The sequence below is a fragment of the Ananas comosus genome, unplaced genomic scaffold (genome assembly GCF_001540865.1).
Source record: "Ananas comosus cultivar F153 unplaced genomic scaffold, ASM154086v1, whole genome shotgun sequence".
In the NCBI taxonomy this organism is placed as follows: domain Eukaryota; kingdom Viridiplantae; phylum Streptophyta; class Magnoliopsida; order Poales; family Bromeliaceae; genus Ananas; species Ananas comosus.
Window position 1 is genome coordinate 7,829 of NW_017891076.1, and position 18,050 is coordinate 25,878.

The following is an 18,050-nucleotide window of genomic DNA, read 5'->3' on the forward strand; positions in this document are numbered from 1 at the left end:
CCTTTGATTAGATGTCTTGTTTGAAATTACTAACCCCAATATATATAATACTGACTCAATAACGATATTTTAATAATATCGTAGAATTTGTCGAAAAGTTTTTTTTTAAAAAATATGTATATATTTATGTAGTTCTAGAAGAAGCTTCCATGTTTTCTCTACTTTCACAAGCCATCTCCTGCTTCAACTAACTATTTTTATATTAATATACCGTTTATCAATGATTTAACTACCCAATCCTACCCTACTTGACTTTAGTGATGTTCTAGCTAGGTGTTACATTCAACTCTTATGAAACAAGTAACATTGACATGAAAGAGCACAAAATCAATCACATCTACATATTTATGAAATAATAATAATATGATATGGTCCTTATGATTATCTCATTGTTTAATTTGTACTATCAATGGAGGGGAAAAAAAAAAATCTCATAAACATCATACATCACTGAGTATTTTGTTTTGTACATGATCACAAAATGTTCACAAAATATACAAAGAGAGTCATTATCAAGCTTCAACTGTTCAAATGAACTTCCAAGTGTGCATCAACCACATCCATGAATTGCATGCCTCCTCCTAATAACTGTGTAGAGATGATGAAGATGATATTTGCCTGCAGTTTAAGAACATATAGATATATATTTATATATCATAACATGCATGGCATTAAGCTTCTTCAACATATTGGAAAAAAGAAAAAGAGGATAGGAATTAAAGAATAAGTAGCTTACTCTAACATATCTTTCAAACCGAAGTCATTGTTCAGATCCTCCAGATTGAGTCCCTCCCAAGCATCGAACAGCGTCGAGGATGGCGAACTCAGGGGCACGCTACCGCCCGAGTTCGACGCGTACATTTGCGCATTCTCTGAGTTAGTAGCTGAAACTAAAGGCGGCATTGCATTCGAATTCATCGTCGAGCTTGTGTACAAATTTTTGCTAGCGCCATTACTCTCGACACGAAGCTCGTGCGGACTAGGACCGTGATCGATCGGCGCTTGAAACTCGCCAATTTGATTCTCAAAACCCATGTTCGGCAAGCTCGAGAGCGAAGAATGCGAACCTTGAATACCATGAGGACTAGAGTTATTACTATTGACAAAGCCCTCATAGTTTCTTAAAGAGCTCAGCAATCCCATGAGACCCACCAAGTCCATGTTAGGGTTTGAGTTGCTAGTAGTAGTAGTAGTAGCAGTGGTGGTCAGGACCTGAAGCAGGCCCTGCGCCAATTGCAGCTTCGCCAAATGCGTAGCATCTGCCTGTAGTTTGATCAAATTGAGGCTCGACGTAAAAAGGTTTAGATCGGTCCTCGGCTTATGCGTCACCGGGTCGATGCCCATGTGAAGGAGCTTCTTCCTCAGGTGCGTGTTCCAGTGGTTCTTGATCTCGTTGTCGGTCCTTCCTGGTAGTCTCGCCGCAATCGACGACCACCTTCGAGAATATCGCAATCAATATAAGCAACAAGAATATATATATATATAGTGTTCTCTCAACCTAAAGATGAAGTTAACAAATTATATATATAGAGAGAGAGAGAGAGAGAGTTACTTACTTGTTTCCGAGAAGGGAGTGGAGGTGGATTATGAGCTTCTCTTCTTCTTCGGCGAACCGCCCTCTCTTGATGTCGGGACGGAGGTAGTTCGTCCACCGGAGCCTGCAGCTCTTGCCGCACCGGTTCAGCCCCGCCAGCTTCGGCAGATGCCGCCAGCTCCCGTGGCCGTTCTTCTGGATGTATTCGACGAGCAACTTGTCCTCCTCAGGTGTCCATGGGCCCTTCTTCACGCCGATCTCATCGCAACATGGAGCCCTTCCCATTTTGCGCCTGTATGATATATTATTACGAAACATTATGTCTACAATACATATAAATGTATATGGGGATATATCAAACGTGGGTAGAGGCTTCTAAAATGTTCTTGTCGCATATTTATAAGCAACTCATGAGGTGGGCCTGTATGGGCAGCAAGAACAGCACACTAGCTAGGATCGACAAAGAAGAATCTAGAGATTTTGGTTCAGCGAAAAGCACGCAGCTGGGTCTCAAAAGCAGAAGCTCAAGCATGCGTTTGCTGCTTTTGCTTCTCCTCGAATTAATAATAGTACTACGGTACCTATGATTGGGCCAAATGCATGCATGCCTTAAGTAGCAAATTCATTTTTGAGAAACCCTAATAAGCATATATAGAACTAACCTTAGGCTACAGTACAAAAGTAAAGGTGTTGAGGGAAATGATGTGTAGAGAGAGAGAGAGAGAGAGAGAGAGAGAGAGAGAGAGAGAGAGAGAGGGTTTGTGTAAGGGAGACGCAGCTCTTCACAACTATAGCCTATGATTTTCTAGGTGTATATATATATATATATAAGAACATGCTCAAGTCCTCGTATAGTGTGATCCATCTACAGTATAGTTAGGCAAAATATAACATTTTTTTATGTATAAATATACATATATATATAAATACATACACATATATATATATATATATATATATATAAAAAGGCTTATTAATTTTCTTAAAAAAATTAAAAGAGACAAGAAGATCTAAGAATTAGGAGAGCGCCGGATACTACGAAAGCTACGTACGTACCATACAATACTATTCACCATCCATGCATGCATATATATATATATATTTATATATATAAATATATAAAACAAACTAAACATGTATAAATACATATACAGTACTCGTCTATTATTAATTAATATATAATATATATAATAATATTATATGTATAAATATATTATTATTATAATTATTAGTGATGGGGAAGGGGACAGGTACGTAGTCCAAGGTGACACGTTACAACGAGGCAGAAGAGGTTAGGTGCATGTAGTGCCACGTGGCGAGAGGTGAGTGGCTCGAATGGGGGTAGGGTTTCGCAATAGGATAAAGCATGCAAGGAACTACCTGTCCCCCACCTATGTACATCACACTTCCTAATTTAGGGTTTCGAGGGGAATAGGGTATAGGGTTAGGGTTAGGGTTAGGGTTAGGGTTAGGATTTCCGGGCGCACCTGGTGGGACCCACGCCAACATGAGCCGTCCATGTGGCCCAAGTGATCGTAGAGGGTGACGTCATAGGATTTGACGCCGTTTGATTTGATTTTTTTTTTTTTTTTTTGAATTTCAAATACCATCCTATAGTTTTACACTTTCTCACTTTAGCATCTTGTAGTTTAAAGTGTATCAATTTAGTACCCTGTTGTTTTTTTTTTCCTTTTCGTCAGCTCCTCCGTTAATATTTCGTTAAATTATATACAAAAAACTTCAGATACGTACCTGACCTAAATTTATCGAATATTTATTTTAATACATTTTAGTTTTAACTTTATCACTGGTTTAATAAAAAAAATTAATAGAGGAGATAATAAAAAGAAAAAAAAATTGAAACAATAGAATACTAAATTGATACACTTGAAACCACAGAATATTAAAGTGAGAAAATGTAAAACCACGTAAATGATTATAGCAATGTTTTGGATAATGATTAAGGTAATTAATCTTAGTCGAACGGGGTTGATCGCAAACCGGTCTTAAGTACATACAGTTTAGTAAATTGAGCAGCAAAATTGTACTCAAATAACTTATCAATTGGGTGTAATTTTCTAAAATTAATTTGAGTGACAATCTACAAATGTGCGATTATATTTTTGAGCATATGTTTGGACGTTTGAATATCTTTTTGAATACTTGGATTAATTTTTACGACTATTCTGAAAAATGATTGTAATACGGGTGTATATATATATAGTAAATTGAAACAGCTAAATTGTTCAAATAACTTACTAATTGGGTGTGATTTTTTAAAATTAATTTGAGTGACAATCTACAAATTAATGCATGTATTGCACATTTAATTATTTTTATTCCATAACAACAGATCATAAGTTCACTTGGTTATTTGGATTGAGTTCTTTGACTTTTGGTTCTTTAATTTAAATGTTTTTTATTTCAATTAATCAAGGATTTTATTAGAATTACTTGCAATAATTTTGTACTCAGTAAAGAGATTATAGACTTTGATAATAATGAACGACTAATTAATAACTAATTAGGAGTGCCATTAACTTTAAGAAAATACTCATGAATTTAATTAACTTTAACTAGAATATAAAACTAAAATCAAATGATGGTCCTATATATTTCAAAATGCTTTCTTTTTTACTTGTTAATTAATTTAACTGTAATTGGCTAATTAATTAATTAAGCTCCCCTTATCAGATAATAATAAATCAAAATTAATTAAGTAGTGGGTCTACATGATAATTAGTAAATTGGATATAAGTCAACATTGCATGCATGATTTCTAAAGCAGGTACATAGATAGCATAAATAATTATGAACATTGAAACAATTCAAACTTAAAAAAAAAAAGAAAATAAAGGGGTTCTAGTCCTCTTCTCTACAGTGTACTAAGAATTCCAAGTTGATGATAATCAGATCACAAAGTCCAGGTGAAAGCAATATAGAGAAATTATTTTTTTTTTCCTACAATTCTTTTTTTTTTTTTTTCTGTCCTTGCTTATAAAAAAATCCAGAGTAATCTTGACACAAACTGAAAAGTACTGTATCTAAGTTCTTTAGCCCCTGTAATTATGGTGCAGGAAAAAAAAAAAAAAAGAAAAAAAAATAGAAGAAGAAAGAAATAATTCAGCGCCCACACGCACTGAAAAATAATCACACAGATATAGAATAATAAAATAAACTTAAACTCTAGACTCTAAATCTAATTCTAAGATTTTAGAGATTTTTCAAACATGAATAGTTTGAAACTTCGGAGATCATATTTCTAATTTTTAGGAATTTGTTATATATAGAAAGATTCTAAAACTCTAAAACAAATTAATAAAATTGATAATTCCAAAATTTTAAAATAAAATAAAATCCTAACTAATCTTTCTGACCCCATCAAATCTTTTAAATTTGAGGTTTAAAAAAAAAAAACATGAGAAATTATTGAAAGTACATATATGAGCTAAGGATAATAACCAGTACTGGTTATTGTTCTTCTTTTTTATTTTTTATTTTATTTTATTTTTTTTCTTCACCCTAGTACGACAAGACCTCTTTTGCCTTATCTCTATAGCTTAATTTATTTTTAAATAAATAAAATGCGTAGTGTACTATTTTTTTTTTAAAAGAAAAAACAACCAATACAAATGCAATGTTGACTAGTGAATATACAAAAAGTCATGAGTACTACTGGACTAATTTTTTAATCCAAAAACAATAACAACTATGTAAAGAAAAATAAATAACAAATAAAGAACAAAAGCTGGGGTATTGATGAATCTTTGACCCATCATTTTGTATCCCAAAATTTGTGAAAAAAAAAACATAAAAAAAAGGGAAATGAAGGAAAGATCAACCATGATGATTACATAATGTGCATGCCAGCCTAACTAATACAGCTTTGACTACTAACCCAGTTGGTCAGAAAATTTCTCAAGTGGTACATTTAAATCTTAGTAAAATTCAAATTCAACATATCGACAATTTGTTAATTAGTCACTGGTTGGTAGAGACTTGCATGAAGTTGGAGAGAGAATTGCATCATCAACACAATAGATATTTATATATATTATGTCACAAGGAAACTTGGAGCATTAGTCCTATAAGCAAGAACTACCTATTATGGGGATAGATACAAGTATGAGGATAAGAAAAATAGCGTTTGCATGAAAATTGGATTGTTTCCAGAGATAAGAAAAATAGCGTTTGGGTAGATAATATGGAATAAGAAAAATAATGGATAGTTATATATAGAAAATAAAGGTGTTGGTGGAGATAGTTATACTAGCTTATTTCAGGTATCCGAGAATTACTATTTTTGGGTAAAAAATTAACGTTTGGATATAAAGGGGGGATAAGGGGTTATTCCACCCCTTATCCCCAATCCAAACGGGTAACTTAGATATTCGCGATATAGCTAACTTTAATTTCAAAATATTTCACTTCACAAGTAAAAAAAAAAAAAAAAAAAAAATTGGTCGCATAATTTTTATTCGTAATCTTCTAGAATTTAGAATAGCCCTATAGATAAGATATAGTACGACTAAATTTTTTAACTTGGCAATAACATTTTAGGCGATGGTTGGGCCCAAAAAGTTAAAAGTATTAAGCGTGTTAGAGCTATAATAGTTATTGAATGGGTGACTCTCTGGAAAGTGGGGCGTCACAGTTGGTATCAGAACCAATCACCAGCTGAAAATATGAGATGAAACTCAGCTGAATTAGAGTCACACAACAGGTAGAGGACGGCTCTTCGACTGACGATCGTTGTGGATGGGGCTCGACTCCACACAAGGTCGGCTAAAGCTAGCTAGATGACTCTCACATCGCCTGATACTTGTGAGTGTACTTGAACCTGATAAGAACCTAAGAGCTTAAAGTAGAAGAGACTATGACACTCCTAAAATTTGAAATAGTCTAATATACAAGACATAGTAGGACTAAACTTTTAACCTAACTATAGCATTTTAAGCGATGGCTGGACCTAAAAAATAAAAAAGATTAAGTATGTTAGGATTAGAGTAGTCCTAAAATGGATGGCCCGGCCCCCTTGGGAAGAGAGTGTCACAGTTCAACAGCCAGTAATTTTCTTTCATAGTAGAATTAAATAGAAACACTTTATACACTTTGCGATGAGGACCAAATGAAACTTGACGCAATTGAGTCAAGAGAACTTTATTCTGCACATGATTTATGCATGGTAGCTAGCATTATCTGATTGACTGGTCAATAATGTTGCTAGTTAATAATTAGCATTGAATTTGAGAACAAACTTGTTTGTTGCTATTTGGTGCTTCCTCGATCCTTCCTCTTTATCTCACTCATTACATAACTAATTAAACATGATCAGCTGTTGAATAGACTACTAAAAATGTCACCAAAATCACATTGTTTGAGAATATATATATATATATACATAGAGAGAGAGAGTTGAGCCGAAATGCTATTGACAGCAAACAGGCTCCATTGCCACCTATTTATTTTCGATGATAGAGTCTCCAAATTGACGATCAGTATTGTTAAATATGATCTATATCACTTGAAGCATTTAGAAATGAAATTTCAAATTTTTTTCCGACATTATTGGCCTAATGATCAAAGGGTTAATTTTAAGCATGTTTGCTATTGATAGCAAACAGGCTTCGTTGCTACCTATTTGTATTCGATGATCGATGGAGTCTCTAAATCGACGATCAGCATCGTTGAATATGATCGATATCACTTGAAGTATGTAGAAATTAAATTTTAAATTTTTGTTCGACATCATTGGCCTAATGATCAAAGGGTTTCTAAATCTGTAATTTTAATAGTCGATATGAGACGTTTTCTCGTTTAACAGTATAAAGATATTCAAATTAATTAAATTTTTACCGGAAAATTTTTTGTATTATTTAAAACAAGATTTTTACTCTTGATCTTGATTACGAAACTCCTATCATCACTTTTTGAAGAAGATTCATTTTCAACCGTTTATTTTTATATCCACTTGATAGACAAGAGAACAATATCGAAAAAGCATGAAAGTTGATTTCTATATGCTTTAAATGGTATAGATCATGTCTAACGGTGCCGATTGTCAATTTGGAGCCTCCATCATCGAAAACAAATGGATATCAACGGAGTCTGTTTGCTATCGATAGTATTCCAGCTCAACTCTATATATATATATATATATATAAATATATATATATATATATATATACTTAATTGCTCACATGAAACCAAATTTGCTTAATATACACAACATTGTATTCTCCCTTCTTACTTTTGGACTTGGACTATTCAAAGGGGCCCCATGCATATATGTAACTAAAACTAGTCTTTCATGTGCACAAACTACTCTCTCATGTTGTCCTTTAATTTCCATGGCTTTATTCAGTGTATGTATTTATGTTGATAAGATTGTATGAGTTAAGGTTACAGTGGTATTTGATGGTTGTAGAGGATCTTAAGCAACCAGTAGTACTAGTCAATGTGTTGTTGTCATCTCTTACCTATGATTTCCGAATTCCTTCTCAATTATTATTGTTTGATGCATTATTCGTAGAAACACCAGAATAATACTGCATGAATATACATATATACGTACATATTGATTCTTCCAAGGATCAAGCGGTTCGATCGTAATCTGTACACCTGCGATATCACGCGGTTCGATCGTAACAAAAATGTTTCGACATTAACTTACAAATGCCCCACCACAATAGTAGTCGTAGTCGATGAAATAATTGAAGGGGTGTACTTGGTTTAACTAACTTGATTGTTATTGGCGTGAGATAAACCTAGTTTATTCATTAGTTGATGATAAAATTTTTGTGCTCTGCTACATCATCATCATCATCATCATATGTATGAATTAAGGAGACCAACAAGGTTAGGCCAAAGGGTTTGGTGTAAAGGAGAGAGAATCCAAGAGTTGGTTATGATCATTTCATGTCTCGGACTAAAATGAGAGCTTTGACAAAATAAGTTTGTGTTGTTTGGGGCTTAATTTGGAAGCTCTTTTTTGCAGTATATATAATAATGAAGTTATAAGTCCGGCTACTATATATACTATCGATAGTACTAAGCTTTTAGTACTATCAAGTTTTCTGCCGTTAGATCTATACTTTGATCATTTTCATCCGTTAGATTATATGATTCAACCAACCACATGCTCAATCCTAGGGGACCACGATCATCATAACTGCACATCCTTTCATCCAACGGCCGAAAATTCGATAGTACAAAACGCTTGGTACTATCTTCATGAAGAAGAAGAAGATAAGTAAACAGTAGAATTTACTTTCGTTGCGTTTTTAGCGATGAAACATTCGAATTAACGGTCGGCACAGTCAAGCACGATATAATCTATCTGAACTTTTGAGGAACCTAATTTTTCATAATTTTACGACATTATTATAATGTCTGATATTCAAGTTAATTACTAAGCATTAGGAAAGTGATATCATAATATCGTGAAATTCGATTACCATTGAATTCATATAGATCAGAATTGTATTTAACTGTGTCGATCGTTCTCACAAACCCCATCGCCAAAAATAACACAGCAAGACACAATGTTTAAGAATTTTCGATAATTTTAAATAATCACAAGAATAATAAAATTTTGTAGAAACTCGAATTTATTGTTAGTTGTGTTTATTCTAATTCACATAATATGCTAAATTAAACTGTGTGAGCACAAAATGTCATTGACTTTGGGCTAAATTGAAGCTCATCCACCGTTTTGTGGCCCCCCTTTTTGCTTTTCGAGAAAAAGCAGTATTTGAGAAAACCAGTTCATGGGTTCAAGGTTCAACCAACCAATGACCTCAACGCAACATCATAATAAATTACTAAGTTTAAGACACACGGAACTTATCTGAACTATAGACCATTTTGAATCTGCTACTCTATTTTGCAAAATTTCAATTTTACTATACAATCTTTTAATTTGTTTAATTTTGAGTAAGTCAACAATACTCTGTACACTTAATGCTATTCTCGCAACTATAAATTTATTAAAGTAAATAATTTGCTTAAATTCTAAAGTAGAGATGCAAACAGATTAGGGTTGTGGAGGATCTGCCTTGAATGGGGCAGTAAATGAAAAAAAATAAACAGATTCAATGCGGTAAACGGGACAATTTTTATGATTCGAGACGGATTCGGGACAGAAAACGAAAATATTTTTGACCCGCCCCGAATCCGCCCCAAAAACCATTTATATTTTTAAAAAATATCCCTAACAAAATAATATAGTTCCAAAATGGTTCAAAATACAAATAAATTAATGCTTTCAATTCTCAAGTATTTGAAACTTTTAAATTTTGCTTCCAATTGTAATTGATATTTTTTATTTTTATAATTAATATTGTTAATTATATATATAATATTATTAAAAAATATTAATTTATATTTTACAAAATATTAATAAAATTATAATTTTATAAAAAATAATAGTTGGCAGGCAGATTCAGAACGCTGGCGGGAGGCGGGTTACAAGGAGGAGCGGATTACGGGATATATTTTTTAACCCGTCGCAGATTCCGGGCGGGAGGCACGGCTGAATTATAATAGTCAGGGCGGGAGGCAGGACGGGACTCGTGCACCCAGATCTGCCCCGTTTGCATTCCTACTATGAAGATTCATAAAAATATCAAACAAATTGAAATATTAAATAGTAAAATTAAAATTTAAAAAAAATTAAATAGCCGATTAAAAATGATTCATAATTCAGATAATGAACTTTTCTTTTTTTTTACCATTTATTAGTTACTATTAGTTTATTTAATTACATATAGTTCTAGGTGATTACTACGTAACAAAATATAAGATGAAGGGAAACAGTAAAGACTAGAACAATTCACCGGTTCGCTGGTCAAACCGGTGGTCCAACGGGTTCACTACTACCGGTTTTCTGGCTCTGGTTTTATGTATTCACCCGGCCCATTAGAGTAATGGGTTCACGGTCCAACCGGGCGATTCAACCCGGCCGGTCGGGCCGGGTTTTAGATCATTGAAGAGAAGAACATCCATCTTTTCTATAATACGAAGAAATAAAATAAAAATTATAACATAAAACAAAATTTTACAAAACTTACCTATGGACCATTTTGATTTAGCCACTTAACCTTTTAAAATTTTAATTTTTTTATCCAATCTTTTAATTTATTTTATTTGATTTGAATCGGGCGACGACACCTAGACTTAAACCTTTTGAATACATTATTTATCTTTACAAATCTAGATAGTATATACTTCATGTGATTCTCGCAAACTTAACATCAAAATATCATTGATTGACTCAAATCAAATAAATTAAGAGATTGAGTGGTAAAATCAAAATTCTTAAAATTTGAATAGCCTATTCAAAATAATTCACAGATTAGAAAAGATCTATACACGTTTTCTTTACTGAAAAAATAAAGCCCTTTGGACGATCCCTCTTAGGCTCTTGTTTGGATGTCGAAATAAGTTATGTGAAATAACTTATTCGGTATCTTATTCTCGACTGATTTAATTACACTACTCATCTACAAAATGCTAGATACTTTTTTAATGAATCAAAGAGATATGCGGAACAAGATATTAATATGTCCAAAGAGAGCCTTAACAAACTAAAATATAAACTAGCGACACTGCAGTGTATACCTAATCATCCCAGTTATGGAATAACCTTATTCTACACAGCAACCAGGAATAGCCATGAAGTATATATTCTTTACAGAGGAAAGCAGTAATAAGAGAATCAATAATAGGGATAGGGGCAGAGCTCACCCCCGCAAACCTGCGTTCTTCTGCCCCTCCTCGGCCGCGACCTTCTCTTTCGTCTTCGACCCCACGTCGCCCGCGGCCTTCGCGACCTTGTTGAAGGCGCCGGTCACCCACGACGCGCCCGTGAAGACGTACCTGCATAGGGACAAGGGCTCGGAATTGTTTAAAAAATAAAAATAAAAAAGCCTTCTAAATTCCACCTTATTTTTGGTGATAGGGGGTCAAAGTCAACGATCGACGTCACTAAACTTTATAGGAATGGATTTTGTAATTTTTCAACATTATTTACCTAACATTCAAGTGATGTCAATGTTGACAATTTTAACGGCTAATACAGACACGAAATTTGGTTTCTACATATTTAAGAGCCATTGATCAAGTTTAACGGCGCGTTGATCGTTGCTTGAGATGTCTCATCATCGAAAATGATGTAGAAATAAACAAAGGGCTTATAATTTCTAGAACTATTCTAACTTGACTCGTATTAAATACTCCATCGTAGGCTTATATTATTAGTTATAACCTTAGCTTTCGCATTTTGGAACACGGATTTAAGGCCCATCAGTTGCTATAGTACTAATGGCTAGTTGGGGATTTTGAAGTTCGCTAGTACCTGTTCTTCATGATGGCAGATCCCGCGCTGCTCACCGTCTTCTCGGCCGTGGCGAAGGCCGATTTGGTCTTCTCGGACACCTGGAATTTCTGGTCCATCTCCTTCACCTTCTCGTTCACGGCCGATGTGCCCATGCTGATCTTCTCAGTAAACCCGATCTTCTTATCGAACGAGGCAACCTTGGCGGTGGCCGTGGACGTGATACTGTGCTTCTCGTCAAAGGATTTGGCTTTGCCAACGGCATCTTTGCCTAGGACAAAGCCCTTGGCAAGCATGGTGGTGACCACATCTTCCGCCTTCTGAACAGCCGAACCGGTGCTGCTAGTTGAGGGTTTAACATCTTTCGGCTGAATTTTTTTTAAAAAAAAAAGGGACGAAAATGATATAATTTTATTATTTATATAGTTGTTATGAATTTGGGACAGGAGTGATGGACTATAAATGACTTACATAGGACGGAGCTGAGACGGTTGGTGGCGGCTCGTATTCCGGGGCGAGCGCGATGATGACAGAGAGATCAACTATCGTCGCACCCTGTATCACCAATACAATGTTCATCTTAGAAGAAGATAAAAAGACGAGACAATATCACAACATTAAAACACCACTAAGCGCTCTTCTTTCGTTAGCTAAAACAAATCTACTTAGTTTTGCAGATTCAGCTTACTGAGAAGAGAAAAGCAAGAACACCTGTTCGTTACATCACACAAACTGATTGAATATTACAACACCGCTTTTAAAGTTCTTAGAAACTTTCTTTTATTTAGCTGTCGATATGACATTATTGACACATAAAACCAAGTCACTGTAAAGTGACCACATTCAGTGAAGCAACAAAAAAGAAGAGGCGATCTCACGCAACACATATGATAAGAGAATCGGAGTTCTTGAGAAGCTAATTTACCGAAAGTAGAACCGCAGTCTCTGCCCCCTGCGTATCTTTAAAAGTCACATATGCAACTTGGGACCACTCATCCCCACTGCAAAACACATAGAGTGAGCTCAAAATCAAAGCTGTTATAAAAGAAAAAGGGAAAAATATCAGATGCACAGAAATACGATCTTGGATAGGCAACAGACCTTTGCATCTCTATATGTTCAATGTCCCCGGAAAAGGAAAAGAACTCTTTCATATCTTGCTCAGTCGCACTGAGCGAGACATTGCTGACCTTCACCGTCCTTACCTGCAGTGCCAAGTTTTGAATTTCAATTCCCCCAGCAAACCTTGTCATCTATATTTAGTGAAATATAATATGATAGTGAAGTACAATTGACGGCTTCCTTCAGCCTCAAACTTTATTTGGGCGAAGCTCGTTTCCTTTCCAGATTCCAACCTTACTGGGTAAGTTGATTCTCATTCGAGTAACTAAAAGTAAATGGCCAAGGGCTTATTGGGCCCATTCGCAAAAAGTGTTATGCAGGTAAAGCTGTCTGAACAAGCACTAACAACTTTCAATTAAAAAGGTCGTACAATTTTATTACAATTTGAAGCTTAGGGTGCATTTGGTTCGCGCTATCTTTTAAAGATTCCTAGTAATCCAATGGGAATAAAAAAATATGACGGTGTTTGGCTAAACGCACTAAGTAATCTAGTTGGTAATATTGGATTCACTTGGGAATAAGATTCACCCCAAAGTACTAATCTCATTCCCTTGAGGGAGGGTGGGTATCCTTATATTAATGGATTGGGGTAATCATAATATGTCTAATCTCTTTCTTTCTTCTTACCCGCCGGCTAATTGATATTATTTTTCTTTACACTCTAACCTTATATTTCTCTCTAAACTTATTTTTCTCTCTANAATTTCGACTATATTTTTCTTTCTATTTTTTTAATTATGCTCTCTCTCTCTAACTTATACTCTCTCCTTTTTTTCTAAAAAGATGTTGAAACTTTTGGTAACATTATCTAAAATTAAATAAATAAATAAATAAATAAATTGTACATTTTTTGTAATATTAAATAACATGGTTAATTAATATTACTGTGCGAACCAAACACAGGAATTCCATATTCTTAGTAATAGGATGAATAGAAACAAGATTCTCGGATATCTTTTATTCCTAGTAATCTTTCATAGTGCGAACCAAACGCATCCTTAATGCATTTTAAATTTTTTACATTGAAATCTAAATGACCCACATCACTAGGTTGTCCTCCTCAAATCCCAGTAAGTGCCTAGGATATCCTCCAATAAAAGACTGTCCATCCACCTTGACAACCTCAATTTGATGTTTATGCAATACGGTCTTTTCTGTATTCACCTTTCTTTTGCTTTGAAGAAGCTATTACGACCAATGAAGAAGATCAATGTGCTCCTCTAATGGATCAATACCAGAAAACCTATCTTATCCAAAAGTGATACCACAACTTTTTTTATAGCTTCATCTTAATGACACACAGATTAATCTCAAAGTCATACCACAGGATGTGCATACCATCAATTAGCTCCAAGTGTCCAACTACTGTTTACAAGCAGGGATTATTGACAAAACATAGATGTAACCAAGAGAAGAAGTCGAAAACTAATGAACCCCTAGCCAACCTCTCTCTCTCTCTCTCTCTCTCTCTCTCTCTCTCTCTCTCTGCTCCTTGCTCTATATCTGGCATGAAAATGACTTCGCCTATACTAACATCGGAAGCGGATAAAGGGCCGATTTCCTCGTGCGTTTAGGCAAGCTTTTGCAGCGGACAAACCATCGCGTCTATTTAGGAAGCATGGTTGCACAAGCAGTGCAACGCACGACCGCATTTTAAGCAGCGGTTTAGGGGAAAGACACGTAGTGAACACACCGGTGGGCCAAAGAGGCCCCAATCTGATGCTCGCACACAATCATTAGATACACCTCATGACAAGCACATGCAAGAGTGCTAAACTAGTGCAAATGACTCTAATGCCTCAGTGCTTCTTCAAGAATCAATCCCAAAGCATAAAAAGTTACTCTGATACTCATGGTAAAAGTAAAGAGTATTCGGAGAGAATCTAACCCTAGCCGTATGCACAATAAATCTCCAAATAAATCATCGAATCATTGTTGAGCAAGTATCAGCTTAAACCCATCAGAATCAAACACTTTATTCCTCCGATTTATCCTATTTTTCATCTTCTAAAAAATTCTATCCTGATTTAGCATAATCTAATGAACACTCAGTCATCTAAAGCATTAAGCACCCAATCACAGATGTAAATCGAAACCCGACATAGAATTATCATAGCAAATTAAAGCCGAATCACAAGAACTACAAGCAGATCCAGTAGATCCGAGTCATTTCAAAGCAATATCACACACATTCCCAAACAAATCGTACTCAAAAGGGATCAAACAACGAAAAAAACCCTCGATTATCAGAAGCAAACGAAACAGAAGAAGTCGAGATCGGGGATTTCACTTACGCTCATCGCAGTCGTTGCTAAGAGAGATCGAGATCGGGAACGCCTCTTCTACCTTTCACAAAACCCTAATTCGTGCTCTTCGTTGATGGCGGGATCCTAGACCCTAGAGAGAGTACATATATATATATAGATGGGAAAACTTCAAATACCACCCTGTAGTTTCTTTCACTTTTCTAACTTTAATACCCTGTGGTTTAAAATGTACCAATTTAGTGCCCTGCAGTTTTACTTTTACCTATTCATTATCGATTTTACTAATTTTTTTTGTTAAATCAATGACAAAATTAAAACTAAAGGGTACTAAAGTGAATATTTGATAAACCTAGGTCGGGTATCTGAAATTTTTTGTATATATAATTTAACAAAATATTAACGAAAAAACTGCTGAATAAATAAAAATAAAAGTATAGAGCACTAACTTGATACACTTTAAACCACACGGTACTAAATGAGAAATTGTAAAATCATGGGGGTGGTATTTAAAATTTACCCAATATAGATAGAGGAGAAAGAGAAGGAAGAGAATTTTCATGGACCTAGTTCACCATATCATCATGAACCGTAAGAAAAAGTGCTAAGATAAATAAAGGGCTAAATTATTATAATAAAAAAACTCCATTACACTTTAGCCCATATCAGTTACCTCCTGCATTAATTTAAAATTATATTAATATATTCATATACTTTATCACCATCTTAAATAGATTCAAAAAATTAAAAAAATTAATAAATTATATTATAAAATTTACTAAAAATAAGTTAACATATCACTCTGTTTCACACCTCAATAAATATCCAATTTACTACTCACAAAATATTTAAAAAATTAAGATAATAGGATATTCTATTTAGTTATTTTTATTGATAATTTATGGAGTAATTTATTTAATTTGTATGAGTCTATTATATTATTTATAGATGATTTTACCTGTAAATTAATTTTTATTAGATTTTATAGCTGAATCGAATAATTAATTATCTCAAATATATGAACCTGCTTAAGATAATAATAAAACATAAAAAGAATAATTAATTTAATTTTTTATACCGGAGTAGCTTGATTGGACAAGCAGTAAAGTTGAGGGAATTTTTTATAATTTAGCTGAAGTTAAAAGGATAAATTTTGGTTTACGGTCCACAAGCCACGTGGTGCACTAGGTGCATGAAATAGTTTTACCCAAAGAAAACGCGCTTGAGAGGGAGGAAGAGGCCGACTCAGCTCGGAGTCGTCGGCGAATTGCTTGACGTTCGGACACATTCTCCGCATAGGGAGTGCCTATGCGGGACTGACGATCCACCGTCCGATTTCAACGGAGCGGTGATGGAGACGCACGCCGCATAGAGACGTTCGTGAGGACGCACGGACAGTAAGCGGGGCGAGCGTGTGGGGCCCCGGTTACACGCGGCTAAGCATCCTTGGGTCGTCGAAGAAGTTTCAAACCTCCTCTCCCTGTAACTTTTCTTCTAATTTTTTTTTATTTAATATTTTTTTATTTTATAAAATTCACGCGTGCTTATAATTTTTTAGCCGTGGGATCGCCTCAACATCTGTACAGTACTTCAAAAACTTAAAAGAAATACACCATTAATAATATTGTACAGATATCGAGGCGATATCAAGTTAAAAAGCTACAAACATAAATGCGTCCGCTGCTATCGAGTTTTCGGCCGTTTAATAAAAAAATGTACGATTATGATGATAATAACCTCTTAGTGTTGAATGGATGGCTGGTTAAATAATATAATTTAATGAATAAAAATGATCAAAAAACTATATCTAACAGTAAAAAACTTAAGTGCACCAAGCTGAACTAACTATTCTGTGGGACTAGAAAAAAAAAAAAATAAACAACTTACTCGGAAAAGTGCGGAAAACTATTTTTCCAGAAAAAGTACTATTTTCCACACTTTTTGTTTTCTAAATAAAAAACTCTGTTAAATATAAAATTATATAAACACACCGTTCTCTAACGGCTTAAGCTTTTAGAATACAACGGTTGTTTCACATGATATCAGAGTAGGAGGTCCTGAGTTCGAATAACGTCAGGCTCCTAACATATTAATTTTCTTCCATTTAATTCAAGCCCACGTCATGAGCCAACTAAAAAGTCTCGAGCCCGGACGTGAGGGGGAGTGTTAAATATAAAATTATATAAAGACACCGTTCTCTAACAGCTTAAGCTTTTAGATTAAAAAATCTCGAGCTCAGACGTGAGGGGGAGTGTTAAATATAAAATTATATAAACACACCGTTCTCTAACGGCTTAAGCTTTTAGAATACAACGGTTGTTTCACATGATATCAGAGTAGGAGGTTCTGAGTTCGAGTCACGCCATGCACCTAGCATATTAATTTCCTCCCATTTAATTCGAGCCCACGTCATGGGCCGACTAAAACGTCTCGAGCCCAGACGTGAGAGGGAGTGTTAAATATAAAATTATATAAACACCGTTCTCGAACAGCTTAAGCTTTTAGAGTACAACAGTTGTTTCACAAAATATATTTTACTTTATCCAATCTGTTTAGATTAGACGAATCAAAACGAAATCAAACCCCACTACTCTAATTTGATATGATGTTTTTAATATATCAGTTACCAAGGTAAATAATTTTACGCAATTAGATTTGGATGGTTCAATTTTGATTTTGTACATTATATATTTGGATGAAATCCGCATTCCGTTTACGGTCCTTAACACCTGTGATTTCTCGACCGTCCGATCCCAATCAGACGGCACTGCTCGTTTTCGTTTTTAACGGCGTA

At 34.7% G+C, this 18,050-nt stretch overlaps 2 protein-coding genes across 3 annotated transcripts; both read right to left on the reverse strand.

Moving 5' to 3' along the window:
* Nucleotides 1–429: 429 nt before the first annotated feature.
* On the reverse strand, nucleotides 430–2,278 carry LOC109704618 (transcription repressor MYB5-like). 2 transcript variants are annotated; one of them, XM_020225378.1, is made up of 4 exons: nucleotides 2,197–2,278; nucleotides 1,557–1,826; nucleotides 737–1,435; nucleotides 430–618 (listed from the first exon to the last, which is right to left on the reverse strand). In XM_020225378.1, the coding sequence occupies exons 2-4, from the start codon at nucleotides 1,817–1,819 to the stop codon at nucleotides 582–584; spliced, it is 999 nt and encodes a 332-aa protein (XP_020080967.1). In that variant the 5' UTR covers nucleotides 1,820–1,826; nucleotides 2,197–2,278; the 3' UTR covers nucleotides 430–581. The 2 variants fall into 2 exon arrangements, with proteins under 2 accessions (XP_020080967.1, XP_020080969.1); XM_020225380.1 differs by lacking the exon at nucleotides 2,197–2,278 and adding an exon at nucleotides 2,116–2,131.
* Nucleotides 2,279–11,033: 8,755 nt separating this feature from the next.
* LOC109704617 (binding partner of ACD11 1-like) lies at nucleotides 11,034–15,377 on the reverse strand. Its single transcript, XM_020225377.1, has 6 exons — nucleotides 15,287–15,377; nucleotides 12,972–13,075; nucleotides 12,796–12,871; nucleotides 12,342–12,425; nucleotides 11,892–12,238; nucleotides 11,034–11,413 (listed from the first exon to the last, which is right to left on the reverse strand). Exons 1-6 carry the CDS (start codon nucleotides 15,290–15,292, stop codon nucleotides 11,278–11,280), a joined length of 753 nt encoding a protein of 250 aa, XP_020080966.1. The 5' UTR covers nucleotides 15,293–15,377; the 3' UTR covers nucleotides 11,034–11,277.
* Between the last annotated feature and the right edge of the window lie 2,673 nt (nucleotides 15,378–18,050).